At 48.1% G+C, this 25,734-nt stretch overlaps 1 protein-coding gene across 1 annotated transcript in view; it reads right to left on the bottom strand.

Moving 5' to 3' along the window:
* Positions 1-25,734, bottom strand: part of KIF5B (kinesin family member 5B) — a 195,222-nt gene that overhangs the window by 74,516 nt on the left and 94,972 nt on the right. The window contains exons 14-16 of the mRNA XM_033931498.1: positions 22,164-22,370; positions 21,933-22,076; positions 8,482-8,670 (exon numbers count right to left, since the gene is read on the bottom strand). Of these exons, the coding sequence (XP_033787389.1) occupies positions 8,482-8,670; positions 21,933-22,076; positions 22,164-22,370 (540 nt within the window). The remainder of the gene's footprint in view (positions 1-8,481; positions 8,671-21,932; positions 22,077-22,163; positions 22,371-25,734) is intronic.

Below are 25,734 nucleotides of genomic sequence, written 5' to 3' on the forward strand. Positions count from 1 at the left end.
GAAAAGAGGTCACTCCCCGCGCCCGACACCATTCCTCAAAGAGACGCCAAACCCGCACATAAGCCCGAGAGGTAGAAAGCCTCCGGGACCCCAACAGTGAAGCGATCACCTTGTCTGAATATCCCTTCTTGCTAAGGCGACCCCTTTCAAGAGCCACGCCGTAAGACAGAAGGGAGACGGGTCGAACATGGGAATGGGACCCTGCATCAGAAGGTCGTCCGAGAGAGGCAGAGGAAGAGGAACCGCCACCAGGTGCCTCACCAGATCCGCATACCACGGACGTCGAGGCCAATCCGGTGCCACCAGCACCACCAAACCCGCATGGTGAACAATGCGAAGAAGCACTCTGCCCACCAGCGGCCAAGGAGGGAACACATACAACAGCCCCTCCGTTGGCCACGGCTGGACCAGAGCATCCAGACCCTCGGCCAGCCCTTCCCTGCGACGACTGAAGAAGCGGGGCACTTTGGCGTTGCCACTCGTGGCCATCAGGTCCATCAGGGGCTGCCCCCAATCTTGCACTATCAACCGAAACGCTCCGGCGCCGAGAAACCACTCTCCTGGATCCAGGAAGTGACGACTGAGGAAGTCTGCCTGAACATTTTCTACCCCGGCTATAGGAGAAGCCGAGAGGTCCAGAAGATGGGACTCCGCCCAAACCATGAGCCGAGCCGCCTCCTGCGCCACAGGAGTGCTCTTGGTGCCCCCCTGACGATTGACATAAGCCACCGCCGTGGCATTGTCCGGCAGGACTCTGACCGCCTTGCCCAGCAAAAGGGAGTGGAAAGCTAACAGCGCCAGCCTGACCGCTCTGGTCTCCAACACGTTGATCGACCAGGAGGCCTCCTCCGCGGACCAGGTGCCCCGAGCTGAGTGGCCCATAAACTGAGCCCCCCAACCGAGGAGACTCGCATCCGTAAGGAGCACCGTCCACTGCGGGAGATCCAGACCCACCCCCTGAACCAGGTGAGGGGTCCGGAGCCACCAGCGCAGACTGCAGCGCGCCAAGCCTCGTAGGGGAACCGGAACATCCAAATCTTGCCTCCGGGGAGACCACCTCCGGAGCAGAGCATACTGAAGAGGACGCATGTGGGCCCGCGCCCACCTCATCACGTCCAGGGACGCCGCCATTGACCCCAGGACTTGGAGGAAATCTCGCGCCCGAGGACCCCGGGACGCCAAAAGCAGGCGAATCTGAGATTGCAATTTGCTCACCCGGGCCTCTGGAAGGAAGACCTTCCCCAAGGAGGTGCCGAACATAACCCCAAGGCACTCCAGACGCTGAGCCGGGACCAACCGACTCTTGGAAAGGTTGACCACCCAGCCCAGCAACCGGAGAAACTCCACCACCCGAGCCGTAACCCGGGAGCTCTCCTGCAACGACTTTGCCCGAATCAACCAGTCGTCCAGGTAGGGGTGAACCAGGATGCCCACCGACCGCAAGGCTGCCGCGACGACCACCATTACCGTGGTGAACGTCCGAGGAGCCGTGGCCAGACCAAAGGGAAGCGCACAGAACTGAAAGTGCCGCCCCAAGATCGCAAAGCGAAGGAAGTGCTGATGAGAGGCCCGAATTGGAACCTGCAAGTAGGCCTCCGTCAGATCGAGAGACGTAAGAAACTCCCCCGGCTGAACCGCCAGAATGACCGACCGCAGCGTTTCCATGCGGAAAGACGGAATCTTGAGAGCTCTGTTGACCCCTTTCAAATCCAGGATGGGCCGAAAGGTCCCCTCCTTTATGGCCACCACAAAGTAAATGGAGTACCTCGAGATCTAGCAAACGCTGAAGGGTCTGACGAAAAGCCTGCGTCTTCCATGGAGTCTGACATGGAGAAGCGAGGAAAAGGTCCGGCAGAGAGCGGGTAAACTCCAGAGCGTAACCGTCCCGCACCACCTCAAGGACCCACTGATCGGACGCGATCTCGGCCCATTTGGGGAAAAATTTGCGCAGCCGGGCCCCCACCGGAACCAAAGGGGGCGCCGGCAAGGAGTCATTGCGCAGGACGGGAAGCGGGGGAACCGGCGGAGGGATTCCCTGCCCCCCGACGGGCCCCCCGAAAGGGCTGCATGCGCTGGAAGAACCGACCCCGGGAAAAACCCTGAGCCGGGAAAGAAGCAGCCCCACGCCCCGGGCGATACTTGCGAAATTCCCGCAAACGCCCCCGGGCAGCCCCACACCTAGACGCAGGGCGGGCACGGTCCTCAGGCAGACGGGGCACCTTCGAGTCCGTCAGAGTCTGAATCAACTCATCTAATTCCTCTCCAAACAAAAAGACCCCCTAAAGGGAACTTTAGTAAACTTAGCTTTGGACGCAGAATCCGCCGCCCAAGCGCGCAGCCACAAAATACGCCGCGCGGCCATGCCATAGACTTAGCCGAAATCCGCACCAAGTCATAAAGAGCATCTGAGAGGAACGAGGCAGCCATCGCAATCTTCGCTAACTCCTGATCCACTAGAGACCAGTCATCAGACTCCCGATCCAGGACACGCTCAGCCCACCGAAACACGGCGCGAGCGACTAGCTCCCCACAAACAGCCGCCTGGACCCCAAAGGCAGAGACATCAAAATCATACTTAAGAAGTGTCTCTAACGCACGCGCCTCCGAGACCCTAAGAGCAGAACCGTCCATAACAGGCACGGTATGCCGCTTAGGAAGTGCCGAGACCACCGCGTTCCCCATTGGAGAAATTAAGGTAGCCCTACCTCCCTCCGGGACGGGATACCCAAGAGCCAAGGCGCACACCAAACGAAACTGCGCCCATAGGCCACTGCGCCAACACAAAATCCCGCAAATCCTGACGCACAGGAAAAGAGCGGGAAACAGGACAGACCCCCTGAAGCAGAGGGGCCCCCATACGCGGGGTCTCCGGCGGCGCCACTGCAAAAATGCAGCACCAAGGAGACCTGCTACACAGGTCTAAAAGCTCATCCCTCTGAATAAAAAAGCGCACCACGGACGCATCTGCTCTGGAAGACGGGAAACCCGCCGCCCCGCTGCCAACAGGCGTCCCCTCTAGAGGATCCTGGAAGCCCGCCAAAGCAGCCAGGTCCTCAACCAGGCCAACACGCTCCTCCGCCCACCAATTCGCAATCCAAGCCCCCCCGCGGGCGCTTGGATGAGGGAGGAGGAAGAGGGGACGCCAAACGAAAAGAGGGAGGCAAAGCCATAGGGGGCACGGAGGGAAACCCCCCCCGAAACCCCCCAGGCGCACGTGGGACCCCCAAAAGTCCGCACAAAGAAAGAAAATAAATTGGGGGCAAAAAACCCCTGGGGGTCCCCAGGGACTCCCTGCCCCAGCAGGGGTCCATGCTGAAACCTGCCCCTGTGTTCGCCATACAGGGGGAAGGTCACCTGAGGTTGCAGACAAAATGGAGGGGCCAGACAAAGAAAATGGCGAAGTTCCCGCCAAAAATGCTCCCTCCATGGCCTGTAGCGGCTGAGAAGACTGAACAGTCTCAGCCGCTAAGACAGGCAAGTCGGCATCAGCTGTCAAAAAATCAGCTGAGAGGGAATCCTTCGGGGAATCCCTCCGTGGGCGGTTGTGGAAGACCGGGCTTCCCCACTGCTCCAAGCCGACTCGCGAGGCACCATCGGCGGGGAGCTCTGGGCGCCTGCAGCCGCTGCCGACGGAGCTCCACCACCTCACCGACCCAAACCGCCGAGTTCAGGCCGGCCGCGAGTGCCTCGCGGCTGGACTCAATTGTGTCCTACTCCCCCGGAGAAGGACACAATTGCTCCATACGCGACCTAGCTATAAAAAAGTGCCGGTTACATGAAAAAAATACAGTAAAATACAGTTTTCTTAAAGGGAAACAACCCTTCAGACCAGCACTACCTCAGGATTTTTTTTTTTTTACAGAACAGACTCCACAGGCTCTCGAAGCAATATGCCTTGCTTGACTTAGGGGGCAAGGCTTACTGCTGAGGCTCCTCTAAAAAAATGTGGGGAGGTGGAGGAAGTGGGGGGAGGGACCCCGCTCGTGACCCGCCGGGTTTGACACCCCCGAGGTCGGACGGACCCCCAAACAGGGCCCAACCAAGCTCCGTCCGGCCAAAAACAGGGACAATAAACCCCTAAACAAATTCCAACAGCCCTACCAAGAGAGATGGGTACAGATCACTCAACACCTGCTGGAGACTGAAAGAAGACTGAGGGAAATAGAGAAGGGAGGATAGTATATACTGTCCCAAAGTTTTGTTTTCAGTCTCCACCTGCTGGTCATGATTAGATATATACCCATTCGTAAAGTTAACCTCTACTGGTCTGGAGAGTGCTAAAGAATATAATATTAACATGTTACAGTGAAGAGGGCTGGATAGCCAGCGAATTTCAGAATACAAATGGTGAAGAAGTCACTAAACAGTCAGTGAATACAGAATACAATCAGTGAGAATACGCAGTATCAACAAGTTGAGTAATAGTTTTTAAAAAGGGGGGGAGTTGTCTGACTAGGAAATAAATCTATTGAACAGAGTGGTCTTAATTTCTTTCCGAAAAGTGCCATAGGTCGACCTGGCTCTATCGATTAAATTGCCTAGCCAGGTTTGCTGTCTACCAGCTTGAAACTTAAAAGTTCTGTCCAGAAAGGTCCTGTATTTGCAATCAGTGATCTTCGGATAGGCAAAGAAGTTGCGATTTCTGGTTGTCCTTGTGGGGGTGTATAGTTGGAAGTGAGGTAAGAGATAGGCTTTCTCCATCTTTCCTGGCTCAGAGTATTAGTCAGGTTGCTGTATTCTGGAGTGTCTGCAATATTTTAAGTTCTTTTTCTGTGATTCCACTGTATAAGTAATATTGTTGTACAGAGGGGAATTTTAAATTACAATTTTATTTTTCCCAAAGTTTGAGCCATGAAGCCTCTTTCCTTTCCCTATACTGGGGAATCCATCTGGGTAAACCTGGCCAGAGGCGGAGAAAAATGCCTGTATCTTGGTGTGGTGTACAGACCTCCAAGACAATCGGAGCACAAGGACATTGAATTAATTGAAGACATTGAGAATATCACCTTACGGGGAGACGTTGTTCTGTTAGGAGACTTTAACATGCCTGATGTAGATTGGAACACACTCTCAGCGACTACTTGTGATAGCAGGAGGATATTAACGTCCATGAAGGGAGTACGGCTCAAATAATTGGTATTAGAACCCACTAGGGCCCAGGCCATCCTGGACCTGGTACTTACGAACGGGGAAAGCGTCTCAGAGAACTCGGTGGGAGAACCGCTAGCCACCAGTGACCATAACATGGTATGGTTCAACCTTAGGAAAGGCTTCCCTAGATCACAAACAAAAACAAGGGTACTCAATTTCCGGGGTACTGACTTCACACGCATGGGAGACTTCGTCCATCAGACGCTTCAGGTTCAAGAAGTAACGGATAATGTGGAGGTTTTATGGTCAACCTTGAAATCGACCCTTCATGAGGCAACTATCCGCTACATAAAATCAGTAACTAAACAACAAAGAAAAAAGAAACCCCAATGGTTCACTGATGAGGTCTCGTACCTCGTCAAGGATAAGAAAAGAGCGTTTCTCTTGTACAAACGCACGGGGGAAAAAGAAGCAAACATTGAATACAGGACAAAGTCTGCAGCGGTCAAAACAGCAGTCAGGGAGGCCAAACTTCGAATGGAAGAAACTCTAGCGAAGAACATTAAAAAAGGGGACAAATCCTTCTTCAGGTACATTAGCGACAGGAAAAAGAACGCAGACGGGATAGTACGCCTTAGAACGCCAGACGGGAATTATGTGGAAACAGATTCTGAAAAAGCCAAACTACTGAACGAATACTTCTGCTCAGTCTTTACCTGCGAGGCACCAGGGCACGGGCCACGGCTGGAAGCAAAAGAAAGCAAGGAAGACCCATTTCTGAATTTTGAGTTTACACCAGCTGATGTTTACAGAGAACTTTCAAGACTCAAGGTGAACAAAGCCATGGGACCGGACAATTTGCACCCAAGAGTGCTCAGAGAGCTGTGCGATGTTCTGGCGGAACCGTTAGCCATGCTCTTCAATCTCTCCCTAAGTACGGGGAGAGTCCCCCTGGACTGGAAAACAGCCAACGTCGTTCCTCTGCACAAAAAGGGTTGCAGAGCAGAGGCTGCAAATTATAGACCAGTGAGTCTCACATCAATAGTGTGTAAACTCATGGAAATTCTACTTAAAGGTAAATTAGACACGATAATGGATGAAGGGAATCTAAGGGATCCCTATCAACATGGATTCACCAGAGGCAGGTCATGCCAATCCAATCTTATAAGCTTCTTCGATTGGGTGACAGGAAAGCTAGACTCGGGAGAGTCTCTGGACATAGTGTACTTGGATTTCAGTAAAGCTTTCGACAGTGTCCCACACCGTAGACTATTAAACAAGATGAAATCGCTGGGTTTGGGTGAGAAACTAACTGCATGGGTCAGTAATTGGCTGAGTGGAAGACTTCAGAGGGTGGTGGTCAACGGCACCCTCTCTGAGACATCGGAGGTGACTAGCGGAGTGCCGCAGGGCTCAGTCCTGGGACCATCCCTTTTCAACATATTCCTAGGGGACTTGATCCGGGGGCTTCAGGGTAAAGTAGCACTGTTCGCCGACGATGCCAAACTGTGTAACATAGTAAGTGAAAGCATCCTCCAGGATAGTATGACACAAGATCTGATCACGTTGGAAAACTGGTCCTCGACATGGCAGCTAGGCTTCAACGCTAAAAAATGTAAGCTCATGCATCTCGGCAGCGGAAATCCATGCAGAACATACTCCTTGAATGGAGAAACACTAGCTAGGACTTCAGAGGAACGGGACTTGGGGGTAATCATCAGTGCAGACATGAAGGCTGCCAAACAAGTAGAGAAGGCCTCATCAAAGGCAAGGCAAATGATGGGATGTATCAATAGAAGCTTCGTCAGCTGTAAACCTGAAGTCATAATGCCACTCTACAGAACCATGGTGAGACCTCATCTGGAATACTGTGTGCAATTCTGGAGGCCACACTACCGGAAAGATGTGCTTCGAGCTGAGTCGGTCCAGCGGATGGCCACTAGGATGGTCGCGGGGCTCAAAGGTCTCTCATACGAAGAAAGACTGGGCAAACTGCAGCTCTATACCCTAGAGGAGCGCAGGGAAAGGGGTGACATGATTGAGACATTTAAGTACGTCACGGGTCGTGTCGAGGTGGAAAACGATATATTCTTTCCCAGGGGACCCTCGGTCACAAGAGGGCACCCGCTCAAACTTAGAGGAGGGAAATTTAGTGGTGACACCAGGAAGTATTTCTTCACAGAAAGGGTGGTAGATCACTGGAACAGACTTCCGGTGCAGGTGATAAAGGCCACCAGCGTGCTCGACTTTAAGACTAAATGGGACATCCACGTGGGATCCCTACGAGGGTCGAGTTAAGGAACTAGGTCATTAGCATTCAGACTTAATGGGGTGGGTCAATAGAGTGGGCAGACTTGATGGGCTGTAGCCCTTTTCTGCCGTCATCTTTCTATGTTTCTCTTTCCTTTCCTTGCCCTTTCTCTCCTCTCCTCCCCCTTAGCATTCCATTCCTTCAGTCACTTGGAGTAATTCAAACTAATCTTATAATTCTAATGTCTTATCTCCAATCCATTTTTCTGTCTTTTTGCAGTCCAGAGACACATTTGTAAATGCCTCTACAAGAGTAAAATCCAATACAGCAATCAGACTACTACTGAAAGCTACTTTTATAAAGGCATTGAACGTGCTCATTGACCTTTTAAAATCTTATGCTTTATGTTCACATCCTTAGTTTTCACTTTGCACTTTTTAAATCTTAGTTGCTATTCTTTTATTTCCAGTCTGGTTTTTGTAATATGCTCTTAATATCAACTTCCTTCAGCCTCCCACCCCTGCTTCTTTCCAGGGGCTGTAGCTCACTGGTTGAACTGCTGCCTCTGCACCCAGAGGTTATGAGATCAAATCCTGGTGCTGCTCCTTGTGTCCCTGGACAAGTCGCTTAATTCTCCAGTGCCCACCACTTGAATATCAGTTTTGACATGCCAAAGCCACAAAAAGGGGTATACAAGTCCCCATTCTCTTTCTTCTGCCTCTCTCCCTGCTTCTCAGTTTTCCACCCATCTCCCAGTGTTTTCCTTCCAGTCTTTCTCTAGTTCCTCTATGGTCAAAGCTTGCCTACAGGAGTGACAGCTCTTCTTCATCCAGGACTGGCTGCATCAGTTCTCCTGTCCAAACTGTTATAAGGAACTATTTATAGGTGCTTGTCTCATATAAAGCAATTATATAATTCTTCTAGCACACAGAGTCTCTGTGCTTGTCCCTGTTCCACATTTTGGAGGTACTCTGATCTTTGCCTCATGCTTTGACACAAAAACCCCCCAATATTTTTTCTGTACATAATGGTAAAAAAGTGATTTTTTTTTTTATATCATAGTTTAATTTGGAAAGATAATTTATTATCAGGTTTGATGGACCAAATTCTTAAACTAAATACTTCAGCACTTACTTTACCTGTGAAATAAGAAGCTGGCAAGCTGCCAACTCCTTCTCATTTTCTTCCATCTTTTTGTTGCTGTCTACTTGGGTGCTTTCTAATTGTTTGCAGCGTTTTACCATAGTTTTCACCTCTGATTTCATTTTGCTAATGTACAGCCTTGCCACTGTGAATTCTTCATCTATCATACCAGTTCCTTCAGGTTGCTGAAAGAAAGAGGAAGAAATGAAGACATCTGAAAAACCTAGTCACAGTTTACTTTTTCTTTTACACTTTTTTGGGAGGATGGGGGTTGGGGAAAATAAGGAAGAGATTTGTAGGAAGTATCAATAAAAGAACCCCCCCCAAAAAAAAATGTTTCTCTTTAGTGACTTTTGGAAAATTTAGTAGAAAATTACAACATCCAGGGAGTAGCAGAGATAGTGGACAAAAAGAGGACTGAGAGGGTTTATGAGGAAGTGGCTCCACAGAAGTCCTGCTCATTCTTAGAAAAAGCTAGGTCCATGCCAGCATGGTCATGTAATATCCACTTGCGTGGCTGATTCATCTTGCTTCTCAAAGTCTGAACTTTAATGGAATTTTTGTTTTTCATAGGGTTTGAGGGGGGGGGTTAGGAGGGAGGAGAATGGATTATATAAGAGTGTGATTTTGGTGTTTCTCCTCACTTTATTTTTAAATTCCTGCAGAACAAAAGAGCGACCAAGGTCCTAAACATTTTATTTTTAAGCCAGTTGGTTAACTTTTGTGGTAATACATTTTTCTCTATTAATCAGAATTACAGATTATATTAGCTAGTGCTAAAATAGACAGAAAGGATTTTTAAAAAATATGTGCTTTTACTGTAGGTACAATGCTCTACTACTGTAATACAGCTTATAAAGAAGAATTATCATAAATATACAAATTAAAATTATTGCATTGTTACAGATAATATTTTGTGTGTTAAAAATATTTGTATCTGATTGAACTCTGCTCAGTTTCCCTTGAGAACAGCTTTTACACCAGTTCTCTGCTGCAAGGGCAAAAGAAAGAGAAAACATAGAAAGATGAAGGCAGATGAAGGCCAAATGACCCATCCAGTCTGCTCCTCTGCAGCATCCACTATATTCTCCTCACCCTAAAACAGGGGTAGGGAACTCTGGTCCTCGAGAGCCGTATTCCAGTTGGGTTTTCAGGATTTCCCCAATGAATATGCATTGAAAGAAGTGCATGCAAATAGATCTCATGCATATTCATTGGGGAAATCCTGAAAACCCGACAGGAATATGGCTCTTGAAGACCGGAGTTCCCTACCCCTGCCCTAAGAGAATCCATGTGCTTGTCCCATACTTTTCTGAATTCAGACACAGTCTTTCTCTCCACCACCTCTACCGGAAGACTATTCCATACAACTATCACCCTTTCTGTAAAAAAATATTTCCTTAGATTACTCCTGAGCCTATCATAAGAACATAAGAATTAACATACTGGGACAGACCAAAGGTCCATCAAACCCAGTATCCTGTGTCCAACAGTGGCCAACGCAGATCCCAAGTACCTAGCTAGATCCTAAGTAGTAAAACAGATTTTATGTTGCTTATCCTAGGAATAAGCAGTGGATTTCCCCAATACATCTCAATAATGGCCTATACACTTCTTTTTAGGAAATTATCCAAACTTTTTTTTAAACCCTGCTAAGTTGATTTCACCACATTCTCCAGCAATGAATTCCAGAGTTTAATTACATGTTATGTAAAAAAAATTTTTTTTTTGTTTTAAATCTACTACTTAGTAGTTTTATTGCATTTTTTTTTTTTTGCTACTTCAGCTTGTCTGCGGTGTTCTTTGCTCACATGTTTAAAGACAATAGACTGTTTTCAGTCCAATTCTTTATATGCGAGGTTGCAAACCATTGGACCCCTGAGGAAGGCGTGTTCGTCGAAACACGGATCGTGTAGGGTCCGGTTGGATTTTTATCACAATATGTTCGTTTACAAAAATTGGATTGCTCTAAGTCTAATAGATGTTGGCACTGTTGTCTCGATGCTTTGAAAGAACTTTGGATCATCTATTGTTTTACTGTCCATTTGTCATGGTTTTTTGGCAGTCGATTTGGGATCAAATAAATTGTTTGTTAGAAAATCATGTGGCATTGTCGTATGACACAGTTTTATTTGGCATGTCTATGAGAGCTAAATGCCAAATATCTTCAAATAATAACAAACTTTTAATGATTTTGACAGGAGTTGCCATTCAACAAATCACGTATAAATGGAAGGATTGGAAAAGACTGAATTATAGTTTTTGGTGGAATTCAGTGTATCACTTGTATAAAATGGAAAGAGCGTTAGCTGTTCAAAAAGGATCTTTTAATAAATTTAAGGATGTGTGGGGGCCATTAATAAAGTATTGTAATGAATAATTATCAATTTTCCCTGTATAACATAAATGATTTTAGGGAGTGGGGGGTGGGTTTGTGATTTTAATCATTTGATATGAAGAGATGGATAGATTATACTGTATTTTATTATGTAGTTTATTTTATATTGGCATGGTGGGAGGGGGATAAATCTTATTTATGGAAAATGTTGTGGAATTTCAAGTGATGTTTTGATGTATTATAATGTTATTTTCTGTACACTTGATGTAAAATATAAAATGAATAAAGAATTTAGAACACAGTATTTTTTATCATTGTACTTTTTTAATTGAATTTTCATGGTTTTATATGTCAGTGTTTAATAAATTATCTCCAGAACTTCTGTATCCACAGTTTTTGTTTTCATCACTTTGCACTTGCTCACATTAAATGACATCTGCCATTTTGATGCCCAGTCTTCCAGTCTAACAAAGTCCTCTTGCAATTTTTCACAATCCTCTTGCGATTTAACAATTTTGAACAACTTTGTGTCATCAGCAAATTTAATTATCTCACTAGTTATTCCCATCTCTAGATCATTGATAAATATGTTAAAAAATATTTCAGTTAATAATAATAAATTATTACTTACTAGTCTTATAGCCCGTTACATTAACGGGTGCTAGAATATATGTGTGTGTGTCTCTCTTTATTTCTTTCTCTTTCTCTCTCTCCTTAGCCGCTTTCTTTCTTTCTGTCTTTCTTTTTCCTTGGCTCTCCATCACCACCCCTTGCCTGCTCCCCCTGTCCATTCTCCCTTCCTTTTACCTCCCCTGTGTCCACCACCACCCCTTCACAGGTCTCCTTATGCAGCAGCAGCCCTTCTCCCTTTGTTTTACCTCCCCCCTGTCTAGCAGCACCTTCCTTCTCCAACATTAGGCCTCCGTTCCTTTTTCTTCACCCCCCACCCCCCCGGCCATCTGCACCTCTTTCCTTCTCCCCCTGTCCAGCAGTAGGCGGCCCTTCCTTTTTCTCCCCCCTCCTCCTTCTTATCCCTATGATACACTTACCTTGCTCTGCCCGTGATCAGAGGCTCCTGACAGCCGCCCAGTTGCACCCATTGGAAAAGTTCCCTCTGCGGCATCCCGCACCCCTCCTGACGTGACTCCCGCTGTCCCGCATCTGCCCCTGTGTCTTTCTTCTTGTCTTTCTGTGTCCCTTCCTCCCTCTGTCTGTCAAAAGCAGCATTTCCTCCCCCCACACCAGTTCCCTGTGCACCTGCCCCTGTGTCTTTCTTCTTGTCTTTCTGTCTTCCTTCCTCCCTCTGTCTGTCTGTCCAAAGTAGCATTCCCTCCCCCTTCCATTTCCCTCCCCCCACACCAGTTCCCTGTGCCTGCATTAGCATTTCCTCTACCCTCTTTCCCTTCCCATAGTCGCGACTACAAACGCGGGCCCGAGTCCTTTGCCCCTTCCCTTCCCGCGGGCCCGACTACACATGGCGATTCAAGCAGCGTGTCAGCACTCTTAACACGCTGCTTCGGGCCCTTCTACTGCCCTGATTTGCTCCGGACGTGCCAGAGTAAATCAGTGCAGTAGAAGGGCCCGAAGCAGCGTGTGAAGAGTGCTGACACGCTGCTTAAATCGCCAGGCGGGCCCGCGGTAAGGGAAGAGGGGGGGGGCGGCAAATGAGTTGGGTCCCGGACAGCAGAAAATTGCTGGGCTCCTCGGTGTGGCCGCAATCCCTCTCCTCCCAGACCCCCCCCCCCCCCCCGAGGAACGGAGATCGATTTGCCGCCATTTTGAAGATCGTTCTGCCCTGCTCCTTGCCTTAGTATATTTTTAAGTTGAAAGACACGGCGGCGGCGGCTCCTCTCAAGATCCCCGACTGCATTGGACTTCCGACCTGAGAGGAGCCGCTGCCTGGTCTTTCAACTTAAAAATATAGTAAGGCAAGGAGCAGGGCAGAGCGAAGAACATTGATTCCCATAAGATCATCCGCCTCGGGGGAGACAACCGCCGCGTCCGACATCAGCCTCGGGGGAGGAGAGAGGACTTCAGGCAAGGAGCAGGGCAGATCAAAAAACAGCACGGGCCGACAGCTGCCATGTCCGATATCCGTCTCTGGGGAAGAGAGACGGACCCACGCGATGGAACTGCGCATGCGCGGCCTAGCGTTTTATTATATTAGATTATGACAGGGGTTGTTAAACAAAAACAAAAACTGTGGATACAGATGTTCTGGAGATAATTTATTAAACACTGACATATAAAATCATGAAAATTCAATTAAAAAAGTACAATAATAAAAAATACTGTGATAAAAATCCAACCAGACCCTACACGGTCCGTGTTTTGGCGAACACGCCTTCCTCAGGGTTTCAAAAGGAAGAGGTAATGATGAATAATGATAAAGAGAAAGATAAAAAAATAAAAAGATAGAAAGATAAGAAGTGACTGTGATGCCAATCTGGAGCATGCATATTAGTGTCTATACTCAACTGCAAGATAAAACAAGTGAGCCAAGTGTGTGACATGCTATATATAGAGGCTTGAAACATTGATGAGACATGAGAGGAAAAAGTGTCATAGGTGTGTAATAGATATAAACTTAAGCACAGGAATCTATAAGGTGCCTAAGAGAAGCCATAAGAATGAAAAGTTAATAGAATGAAGAAACCATGGTGCGTGTCTGATTTTGAAAACATGAAGAGATATGTGACACAATGTAATGACGAGAAGACATTATACATACCAATTGTTTGCAACCTCACATATAAAGAATTGGACTGAAAACAGTCTATTGTCTTTAAACTATATAAAAAAGACATCGTATTCAAACCTGAAGAAACCATATGTCCGTGTTTAATAAATTATCTCCAGAACATCTGTATCCACAGTTTTTGTTTTCATCGGTGGATTGTTTTCACTGTGGATCATTGGGTCTCCCCATTTTTCTTTGAGGGGTTGCTATATAACATAAAATGAAAAATTGGGATTGCTTAAATTATAGTTTTTGGTGGAATTCGTTATGTCACATATTTAAAATGGAAAGGGTAATTGCCATACAAAGGGGGGGGGGGGCATTAAGAAATTTCAGGATATTTGGGAATCATTAACAAAATACTGTAATGATTGAATAACAAGTTTTTCCCCTTAAATATGCACATCCAAGAAGGGGGGTGGAAATTTCTTGGTTTTCTTTGAGAGTAACAATGTGGGGAGGGGGAGGTTATTATATATTTGTTTTGAGTTGAATGTTATTGAATAGGGAAGGGGAGGGATATGGAATTTGAAATTGAGCTTTGTATAATATTAAGTGATGTATGTAAGACCAAATGGATGTTATATACTGTTTCACTTATTGTGTGAGTGTTAAAATGAATAAAGAATTATTAAAAAAAAAAAAAAGTTTAAAAAAAATCAACTGTCCCAGCACAGACTCCTGGGTAACCCCACTATTTACCCTTCTCCATTCAGAATATTGACCATTTAAACCTACTCTCTATTTTCTGTCTTTCAACCAGTTCTTAATCCACAATAGGACATTACCTCCTATCCCATGACTTTCTAATTTCCTCACAAGTCTTTCATGAGGTACTTTTGTCAAATGCCTTTTTGAAAATCCAAATACACAATATCAACCGGATCAACCAGCATAACTCCATCCTATGCCCTTGCTCTGGAAAGAGAAGGCATAGGATGAAGTTAAACTGGTCTCACCTATTGCACTGGAAAGAAAAATATGTACGGGAAGGCACAAAAAAAATGAAGAAAAAATTTGACATACTGAAGAGAAAACTGAAGACACAGCTTCTCAGCTCCATGGAAAACGAGCTGATGTCAGGTGGGAAGACACCAGCGTGTGTGTATGGGAACTGCCTAAAGATTTAGTGACAGTGCACTTAGTAGTGTCCATACCAGGTTCCGTGGATAATGTCACTCACATGTGAGAATATTATACCTGCTTGTCCTTGGAGAACAGAGTGTTATACAGCAGTCAGGGTGATCAGGATGACTTGAAAGGGGAGGTAGGACAGCATTGACCTTGGCCTTTACACATATAGGCAGGCTTGTCTGCATCCCTCCAGTTTCTCACAGCAGATGTAAATTTAGATGTCTAAATATTCTTATATTAACATATGGTAAAATTATGGTCTTACCTGTTAATTTTCTTTCCTTTAGAAGCAGCAGATGAATCCAGACTAGTGGGTATAGCTCACATCGACCAGCAGGTGGAGATAGAGAACTGATTAACAGTTGGCCTTAAAGCCTGGTGTTCCTTCTGTTGATTCAGTTATGCATTCTGCCCAAGCATCCCGAAAGGAGAATGAGCCGCAACAAAAACTTCATTCCAGTAGAAAATGTGCCTTTCTCTTCTTGATATTATGCTATGTGTCTCTTTTGTACCAAAAAAATATTATTTTTTTTTTTTTCAGCAATGAAATCATACACTTACCAACCATAGCCCCAACTACCCAATCAACTAAACACCCTACACACAACCAGTGTCATTCGGGGAGGGGCTCTGGATTCATCTGCTGCTTCTAAAGGAAAGAAAATTAACAGGTAAGACCATAATTTTACCTTCCATAGCAAAGCAGCAGATGAATCCAGACTAGTGGGATGTAGCAAAGCAAACTCAAACTGGGTGGGACGCCAATGCCGCCTCTGCCAGCACTGCTGCGCCAAAACTCGCCTCTGAACGGGCCGCCACATCTAAACGATAATGGCGTGAAAAAGTATTGGTCGACGACCAAGTGGCCGCACGGCAAATCTCCTCTAAAGACATCCCCCCGGACTCCGCCCAAGAGGTGGCCAAAGCCCGAGTGGAATGAGCATGAAGGTGCTCCGGTACTCTCTTACCTGACAGCACATACGCTGAAGCAATAGTGTCCTTGACCCAACGCGCAATGGACGCCTTAGACACCGCCATCCCTTTGTTTTTCCCCGCGAAAGTGACAAAGAGATGGTCCGACCGACGAAAGCCATTCGTCACTTCCAAATAATGGAGAAGCACACGGCGTACATCTAGCAGCCGTAAAGACAAAAATCGAGTCCCCCAATCCTCTCTCCGAAAGGATGGAAGGAACAAACCCTGGTTCACATGAAAGGCAGAAATAACCTTCGGCAGAAAGGACGGCACCGTACGCACCGACACCCCAGTCTCCGAAAAACGCAAAAAGGGTTCTCTGCAAGAAAGCGCCTGCAGCTCCGATACTCGCCTCGCTGAATCCATTGCCACCAAAAAAACTGTTTTCAGTGTGACATCTTTTAACGTGGCCGCTGACAGGGGCTCAAAAGGTGCCCCCTGCAACTTCCCAAGGACGAGCTTAAGATTCCACGTTGGACAAATACGCTTGACCGGCGGGCGGAGATGGTTCACCCCCTTGAGGAAACGGACCACGTCCGGCTGCGACGCGAGAGCCGATCAATCCACCGGGCCCCTGTAACAGGCAATGGCCGCCACCTGAACCTTTAAAGAGTTATAGGCTAACCCTTTGTCGACGCCCTCCTGCAGGAAAGCAAGAATAGCCGGCAGAGAAGCCTTGAAGGGCGCCACTCCCTGGCGACCGCACCATGCCTCAAAAATCCTCCAGACTCTCGCATAGGAGGATGACGTCGAAAGCTTCTTGGCCTTAAGCAGAGTGGCGATCACCCTCTCTGAATAGCCCTTCTTTTTTAGCCTTGACCGCTCAATAGCCAGGCCGTAAGACCAAAGCGGGCCGGATCTTCTATCCATATCGGACCTTGCGTCAGTAAGTCCGGCGTTACCTGGAACGTCACTCGCTCGCCCACCGACAGCTGAATCAGATCTGCGTACCACGGCCGACGCGGCCAATCCGGAGCCACCAGGATGACTCTGCCGCGAAAGCGAGAGATGCGCTGTAACACTCTCCCTATCATGGGCCACGGCGGGAACACATACAGAAGGGAATTCGGAGGCCATGGGAGAGCTAACGCGTCCACCCCTTCCGAACCCTCTTCCTTGCGTCTGCTGAAGAACCGAGGCAACTTCGCATTGCGGGACGAGGCCATGAGATCCATCTCCGGCAAGCCCCACCGACTGACTAGCCGGCTGAACGCTCGAGGAGACAACTCCCACTCTCCTGGGTCCAGAAGATTTCCTGCTGAGAAAGTCCGCTTGCACGTTTTCGTGACCTGCAATGTATGCCGCCGAGAGAAGCGGCACATGCCGCTCCGCCCATTGAAACAAATTTCTCGCCTCTTCTGCTAACTGCGGACTCCGGGTGCCCCCCTGCCGATTGACATAGGCGACCGCCGTGACACTGTCCGAAAAGACTCTGGTCGGCTTGTCCTGAATCAGTGACTGAAAAGCCAACAGCGCCAGCCTGACCGCCTTTAATTCCAACAAATTGATGGGCCACTGGGCCTCCTGGAAGGACCACACCCCCTGCACTGACGCCTGCAGGCACTGGGCCCCCCAACCCCACAGACTGGCATCCGTGGTGACCACTACCCAGTCTGGCGTGGCCAACGGCATGCCCTTCCACAGATGCAACTCGTGGAGCCACCACTGCATGCTGCGAGCTGCTCGACGACTCCATGGGAGACGCACATTGTAGTTCAGGGAAGCTGGGGACCAGCGAGAGAGCAGAGACTGTTGTAAAGGCCTCATGTGGCTCCGCGCCCAGGGGACCACCTCCAGAGTCGCTACCATGGAACCCAGCACTTGTACATAATCCCAAACTCGCGGTCTGGCCGTCCCGAGAAGTAGGCGAATTTGAGCCTGCAATTTCTCCCCCCGGTCTCGGGGTAGAAACACCTTCCCCAGAGCCGTGTCGAACCGCACCCCCAGATGCACCAACGACTGCGACGGGGACAGGAAACTCTTGGGAAAGTTGACAATCCACCCCAACGACTGTAGGAGCGAAATCACTCGCTGAGTAACCGCCACACTCTCCTGGCTGGACGAGGCGCGGATTAACCAGTCGTCTAGGTAAGGGTGTACCCGAATCCCCTCCTTGCGGAGGAAGGCGGCTACCACCACCATGACCTTGGAAAAGGTGCGGGGGGCCGTCGCCAAGCCAAAGGGCATTGCCCGAAACTGATAATGCTGGCCGAGAATCGCAAACCGCAGATACCGCTGATGCGGAGGCCAGATCGGAATATGGAGGTATGCCTCCTTGAGATCGAGGGACGTGAGGAACTCTCCCGGGCGTACAGCCGCAATAACCGAGCGCACCGTCTCCATCCGGAAATGGCGAACACTGAGAAATCTGTTGACTCTTTTGAGATCCAGCACCGGCCTGAAGGACCCCCCCTTCTTTGGCACAATGAAGTAAAGGGAATATATACCGGTGCCTACTTCTTCTGGGGGCACCGGTACCACTGCCCCTAGCTCGAGCAGCCCCTGAAGAGTCATCCGGACCGCGTCTCCCTTGGCCGCCCCATTGCACGGGGACACCAAGAAAGAATCTACGACGGGAGAGGCGAACTCTAACTTGTACCCTTCTTGAACAATGTCCAACACCCACTGATCCGACGTGATCGTGGCCCACTCCGCCCGGAACTCCGAAAGCCGGCCCCCTAAGGGAAAGGCGGAGGGAGCCACGCCCCCGTCATTGTGGAGTGCGAGTGGCTGGGGTACGCGTGGACTGCCCCGACGAGGGTCTCGTCGTACGAAAGGAACCCCTCTGCTGAAACCTTGGTTTCGAAGCCGAGGACGAACCAGCAGCCGATCTGAAGAAAGGCTTACCAGACCTGGATCTCCGAACATCCCTGAAGCGCGGTCTCGACGATGAGGGCCTCACCGGGGGCCTAGCCCTATCCTCCGGTAAACGCTGAGTTTTGGTATCCCCAAAATCTCTCACCAGTTTATCTAAATCATCTCCAAACAAGAAACCCCCTTTAAAAGGGAGCCGTACCAGCCGAAGCTTAGAAGCCGCATCGGCCGCCCAATGCCGTAGCCATAGGGATCTGCGAGATACCACTGAAAGAGACATCTGCTTCGCCGACGCCCTAACAATATCATATAATGAGTCTGCCAAATAAGCCAAGCCGGACTCCAAATCTGCCAGCTCCGCATGGACAGAACCACCAGACTCCGTTAAATTATCTGACACCACTTGCGACCACTGCAGACATGCTCGTGCCGCATAAGAACTGCATATGGCGGCCTGCAAGGTCAGTGCCGCGACCTCAAAGGACATTTTTAAGGAAGATTCAATCTTCCTATCCTGCGCATCCTTCAACGTCACTCCCCCCTCCACCGGTAAGGTAGTCCGTTTGGTTACCGCGGCCACCAAAGCATCCACCCGGGGCAATCTAAACTTATCCAGTTCAGCCGGGTCCACCAGATACAAGAGCCGCATGGCTTTTGCCACCCTTAAACTGGCTTCCGGTGTATCCCATTGCGCCGAGATCAGCTCCTGCATGGCTTCATGCACCGGAAAAGACTTCGGTGGTCTCCGTGTGCCCGCCATCAGGGGATTACCTGATACTACCGTATCAGCCTGAGAAATATTCAGCCCCTGTAAAGCCTTTGAAATTAAGGAAGACAATTCTTCCCTATGGAATAACCTGAGCGCGGCCGGGTCATCCCCTTCTTGACCCGGGGGATCCCCTGCATCCCAATCCAGGACCTCCCCCTCCTCCAACGATTCTGGAAGAGAAAAAGGGGATCTAGGCAGAATATCCTCGGCCTCCACGGCCACGAGCCTGCTCTTCTTTGCACCCAGCGCCCTCGCTGGCGACCCCACCGTGCCCTCAGCAGGTTGGCCTGTCTCCTTAGGCACCACCGCCGACGTCGAGGGCACCGGAAGGGCCACCTCGATCACTGGCACCGGCGGGGCGGGCTGCGCACCCTGTAACAAAAATGCCCTGTGCATCAGCATTACAAATTCCGGCGAAAAAGAACCCCACTGAAGGGCCGCTGAACCGCCCTGCTCCGGGCCGGGGAGCGGGGCCGCGACTTCCGCCATTGCTCCCGCCTCCCCCACCGCCGCTGAACTCCCCCCTGCTACGGAAGAGCCTCGCCGCTCTGACTCACCCTTGCGAGCCGGGGAATTATCCCGTGCCTCTGTTACCCGGGAAATCGCCAGCTCACAAGCCTGCAACAAAGCCCCTTCAGCCAGAGCCAGCTCACACTCGGCCGAGCAAAGGCCCGACGGTGTCCTGCGCGCTCCACAGCGCGAACACCTCTGACCGGCCTCCGTTGCCATGCCGCGTTTTGCAGCGCGGCTGCTTTTTTTTTTTTTTTTTTTTGTTCACACGCGGCAAACGCCGCCGACTCCCGACTCCGCCCCCAACCGCCCCTACAGTCGGGACCGCGACACCCAAGCCCCGAGGCAGGGAAAACACTCACCCCTCTGCTCCCGCGATCCGAGACGCCAGGACACAGCTGGTAAGTGTACGGCCAGCAAAAGCACCAAATGCCAAGCTCAGCATGAACAGGAAGCCGATTCCTTTTTTTATTTATTTTTTTATTTTTTTGTACTGGAATGAAGAAAGGACGACTCCTGCAGGACCAACAACCCCTCAATCACCCGGAGGGGAGGGTGGAGTAGGGACCTGGGGGGGCCCAGGTGTAACTCCTAAAGCCGGCACCACTCAGCCAGGCACCCCTATCCTACTGAAGAGACAAAGTCTCAACAGAGGAAGTCCACCGAACACCAATATCTCCGGCAGCATCCAGAATCCAAGAGCTAGAGGGCTAGCTCAGTCCCTGCTGGGAGATAGAGCAAAACTGAATCAACAGAAGGAACACCAGGCTTTAAGGCCAACTGTTAATCAGTTCTCTATCTCCACCTGCTGGTCGATGTGAGCTATACCCACTAGTCTGGATTCATCTGCTGCTTTGCTATGGAAGTTTCCCTTGTGAAATGGGCAACATATGTAAATATTATAAGGCCTACCTAAACCATTTCATCCCCATGCTCTGATTATAAACCTAGTCATTTCAACATGTGTCTTCAACATGTAAATGGCTGCTTTCTAGAATCACTATTACACTAATAGGTAAAGTGGCTGAAGTATGGAACTACCGTATTTTTCGCTCCATAAGATGCACTTTTTTTCCACCCAAAAGTGGGTGGAAATCTCGGTGCATCTTATGTAGCGAAGGTACAAAAAATTACACCCCCCGTACCGTTTAAAAATACCCTTCAGCCCAACCTTTTTAAAACACCCTGCCTGCTAAACCTCTGTAAAACACCCCACCCCGCTGCACGCCCACCGCCGTCCATCGCACCTTTTTAAACCAAGCCTGGCTGCCCACCCTCCCGACCGCTTACAAATTACCTGATGGTTCAGCGTGATCCCTCCCTCCCTAGCTAGCTCCTCTTCTTATTTCCCAGCCAGTGGAACGGAGGTCAGAAGAGCGTGGCGGTCAGAAGCAAAGCTTTCCGCATTCCCGCTTGGGCCTACGCTGTTTTCTGAATGGCTGCGATCAGTGCCTATGGGACTCGAATTAGGCTTTTTTATCACTGGCCACAAAGTATTAGCTCTAATGCTCATAGAATTCCTATGAGTGTCGGAGTTAATACCGCCATAACTAGCAATAAAAAAGCCTAAGGCGGCTTCATAAAAGGGGGGGAATAGTCTTTTATCTGTTTTTATCTATTGTAATCTGCTCTGAACTTAATGCTGAGTGGAATATAAATGTGTCAAATTAAATACAGGAAAATGTACATACGTAAAAGCTGCTATTTACACATGTGGATCCTTTTAAAAATAACAGCTGAACCATTAACTATCTTATCAATATCAGTACACTGCTGTACATAGCTACTTAACTATTTAATTTATTACTGAGAATGCAAAGATATCCAGGCAGGAGAGCAGGGTTTCAACCCCAAGCCCACCTTCTACTCTTGAACCAGCCTTAGTCAAAGATACTATGATGACAGCATTCTCATCAATCCCCCTGCAGAGCACTTTAGAGAGGAGGATGTGTTAGCCTCATCACTACAGCAACACCTGATGGACTGACTAATGATGCATATGTAGTGTGCTATTGAAGGAGCTAAGTTTTGTAGCTCCTGACTGATGACTGCCACTATGGTGGCAAGAACAGCCAGAAAGGAAGAGTATTAAACAGACTTAGAATGAACATGCATGTAAAACAAAGCTCTTCAATCTTACATATTTATGATTCAATTATTTTTTTACCTTTACATCATTATTTCCTACTGCAATTCCTATTTCTGCAAGATCTTTTAGTAGAGATGTCATCATCTCTGTTGCTCTCTTTTTCTGATGGTTGGTCATTTCCTTAAGTTTTTGCAGTTCTGAATCTATATTTGACAAAACGACCTAAAGCAAGAAAAAATATAAATAAAATAAAACACTGTTTATTAAAAACTGTTTCAGACATGTGAGCTTTGTACCCTAAATACTAACCGATTTTTGACCGAGTTCATCACTGAGCAGCTCATATTCCTTTGTTTTGTCTTCTACTTCCTGAGATTTCTGGTCATAATTCACCGCAAGTTCTTCTAAGGCCTGCAGCACCTCCTTTACTTCTTCCTTAGAGGCATCATTTTCAGCCTGGAGGCGATTTAGTTCTGCCTGCATATTGTCCTGGTCCCGCCTTGTGGATGCTAGAAGCTAGAGTTATAAAGAAGAAGAGAACTAGGTATAGACAAACTTCCATTATTTCACCAAACAATCAAATGCCAAAATCTGATTTCAAATTCCTGCTTGGTAAGCACATTTAACACCTATATACCTAACACTTGGTGATAGTCTCCAGTGCAACATTTACTGCACATACTTATAAACTTTGGTATACTGATATTTTGTATGAGATCCCACCATGTTATAAAATATCACAGACTATTCATGACATATACCGTACTTTTCGCTCCATAAGACTCACTTTTTTCCACCCAAAAGTGGGTGGAAATCTCGGTGTGTCTTATGGAGCGAAGGTACAAATTTTAACCCCCCCCACCATTTTAAAACACCCAGCCATTTACCTGCCATTGCCGCACCTTTTAAAACATCTACCTGCCTGCCCGCCACCTCCTCCTCCTCCTCCGTCGTCGTCGTAGTACGTGGTGGTTCAGCATGTTGCTAGCGGTGCACAGGTCAGGAGCGCAGATGTCAGGAGTAAGCTTTCTGCGCTCCTGCTTGGGCCTGCGCTGATTTCTAAATGGCTTCTGTCAGTTCTTGTGAGTCTCACGGGCCCAAGCGGGAGCACGGAAAGCTTGCTCCAGTCATCCGCGCTCCTGACCTGTGCGCCACTAGCGAGGGAGGGATACACGCTGGACCACCAGGTACGGGAGGGGGGGAATGATCTATTGGGGGGATGATCTAAAAGTACTGGGGGGGGGTGATCTACTGGGGGGGATGATCTACTGGGAGGGATGATCTAAAAGTACTGGGGGGATGATTTAAAAAGGTACAGGGGAGGCTGGGGGGCTGTCTGGCTTGGGGCTGGCTGCCACTACATGTGCCTACCATTAGACATGCCCACCACTAGACGTGCCCTGTGCCCTGTCCCGGCCTACCACTAGACTACCAGAGGGGGGACAGGGCACACCATTTGGTTCAGAATTATTTTTTCCTTGGTTTTTCCTCCTCTACAGGTGAGTGCACCTTATGGTCAGGTGCGTCTTATGGAACAAAAAAAAAAAATAGGGTTCTTCAGTAAACAAATTCCAATTCCAATTTTACAAAACCTAACCCTTCAGAAATACAGAGAGTGGGTATCATTGCAATTTTTGATTTGGGGTTTTTTAGTAGGGGGCACTGCACTGATTTTGTTAAACAGGGTACCAGAATATGACCATCAGAAATGGGTAAAACAAGCATAAGGATGACAAATGGTTTGTTAATCATTTTTCCATTTATAGTCTGCTTATTAATGAAGCAGGTTCCAATAAAACAATTCACAATAAAATAACAATGAATCAGACATAAAGACAGCACGGCTTGTACTGTACCTCACTACCCTTCTCTCCTTAGTCACATGACATTTTTCGCTGCTTCTTAAAGTCAATCAATCCAGTTGCTTGTAGAATGCTGTCAATCATCTTTTGAACTCTGCCTCCTTCGCAGGGAGCTGCTCTTGCCCTGTCAGTTTGTACAAAAGCAATCAAGTAGCACTGTAACAAAAGACATAACCAGAAAGAGGGAAATCCCCAACACTATAATTCTGTCTGCTCAGTAACAAGCATTACCAATTAACATTATAACATTCAAATAACTGCTCAGACCTGACACAAAAACGTGTGCAACCAGCACTAATCTTATATAGAGCTTGTAGCTACTCACATGTCCTACTATCAAGCAGACTTAAACCAGACTTTACACTCTTGATTGTTTTTCTCTTCCTTTTTTATTTTTTTTTTAATATCCTCTCTGTTCATCTGAGAGACGGAGAATTCTCCAAATTCAGACTGATCTTAAGGCAGAAGGAAGGCAAAGCCCGCTGACAAGACAGGGCTTCAGGACCACTAGACACATCTACAAGAAAGAAGATTATCTTTCTTTCTAGTGCTATGTGTCTTGTAGTCCTGAACGCTAGGGACGTACCAAAGCAGTCCCCGGAGACTAAAGCAGGCCTGCTGAGCTTGCCTTCAAAATGGAAGATCCGTAAGTGGCTTCTTTCCTGACTGCTATAGAACCTGGTAAAAGTATGAAGATTAGACCAAGTAGCTGCAAAATCACCTATCTACGCCCATTAGGTAGTAACTCTTCTAGAGGATTGCGCCTTCAATGTGATAGGCAGCTGCTTACCGCAACTCACATACACAGAGGAAATAGCCATTTTAATCCATCTGGAAATCGAGGCTTTAGATGCTGGCCTCCCCTTCTTGGCATGACTGGTCAGAACAAAAAGTTGATCCAATATGTGAAACTCATTAGTAACTTCAAGGTACCAGAGAAGCACCTTGACATTCAGCAAATGCAACATTTTATCCTTTTTCTTAGACCCCATAGGATAAAAACCAGGCAAACAGACTTCCTGATTAACGTGAAAGGCCAAGACTACTTTCAGTAAGAAGGACGTAACCGTGCATAAGGAGAGCTCTGCTTCCATATCTTAAGAACTGTTCCCTGAAGGATAGAGCTTGCAACTCAGAAGCTCATCTCACCGATGTAATTGCCACAAGAAACACTATCTTGCTTGTAAGATTTAGAAGGGAAGCTTCCTCTAAGGGCTCATATGGAGCTCTACTGAAACCTTGTAATATGGTGTTAAGATTCCAGGAAGGGAAAAGGAGATACACCGGAGGGTACAACTAAAGAGCTCCTTTAATGAACCGGGTGACATCTGGGTGAGACGCCAGAGAGCCTCTTTCCCCCTGAGCTTGGAAACAGGAGAGGACTGCTATCTGCACTTTCAGCGATCCGAATTACAGACCCTTCTGAAGTCCCTCCTGCAAAAAGTCCAGGACTACCGAAATCATAGCTCGTAAGGGCTCTACATCATCCATAGCACAACAGTGCTGAAAGGACTTCCAGGCCTTGGTATAGGCTGCTACAATCAATGGCTTCTTAGCTTTAGGCAGAATGGAGATGACCACACAGGGCTGCCCGCACAAGAGTCATGCCATAAACCCCAAGTGTTATAGATTCTTGATAGGGACCAGTCCCTGAGTGAGAAGATTCACCTGGACTGGCAGTCTAAGGTGTTTGTCCCTCTGGAGATGAACTAGATCCACATACCATGGTCTGCGTGGCAAATCGGGCACCACTAGAACTACCAAACCCGGTGACTCAACAAACATGAGTCACAGGGGAAACACATACAAGAACATTTTCTCTGACCACAGCTGAACTAATGCGTCCAAACCCGCGCTTCTAGGCTTGTATATCTCTGGCTGTAAAAGTGATCCACCTTTGTGTTAACTGTCGAGGCCATCAGATCCTTCTGTGGATGCTCCCACTGCTGAACTACAGAGATGAACACCTGGGGGGACAGAGACTATTCCCTAAGGTCGAGAGTTTTCCGACTGAGAAA

The sequence above is a fragment of the Geotrypetes seraphini genome, chromosome 2 (genome assembly GCF_902459505.1).
Source record: "Geotrypetes seraphini chromosome 2, aGeoSer1.1, whole genome shotgun sequence".
Lineage (NCBI taxonomy): Eukaryota > Metazoa > Chordata > Amphibia > Gymnophiona > Dermophiidae > Geotrypetes > Geotrypetes seraphini.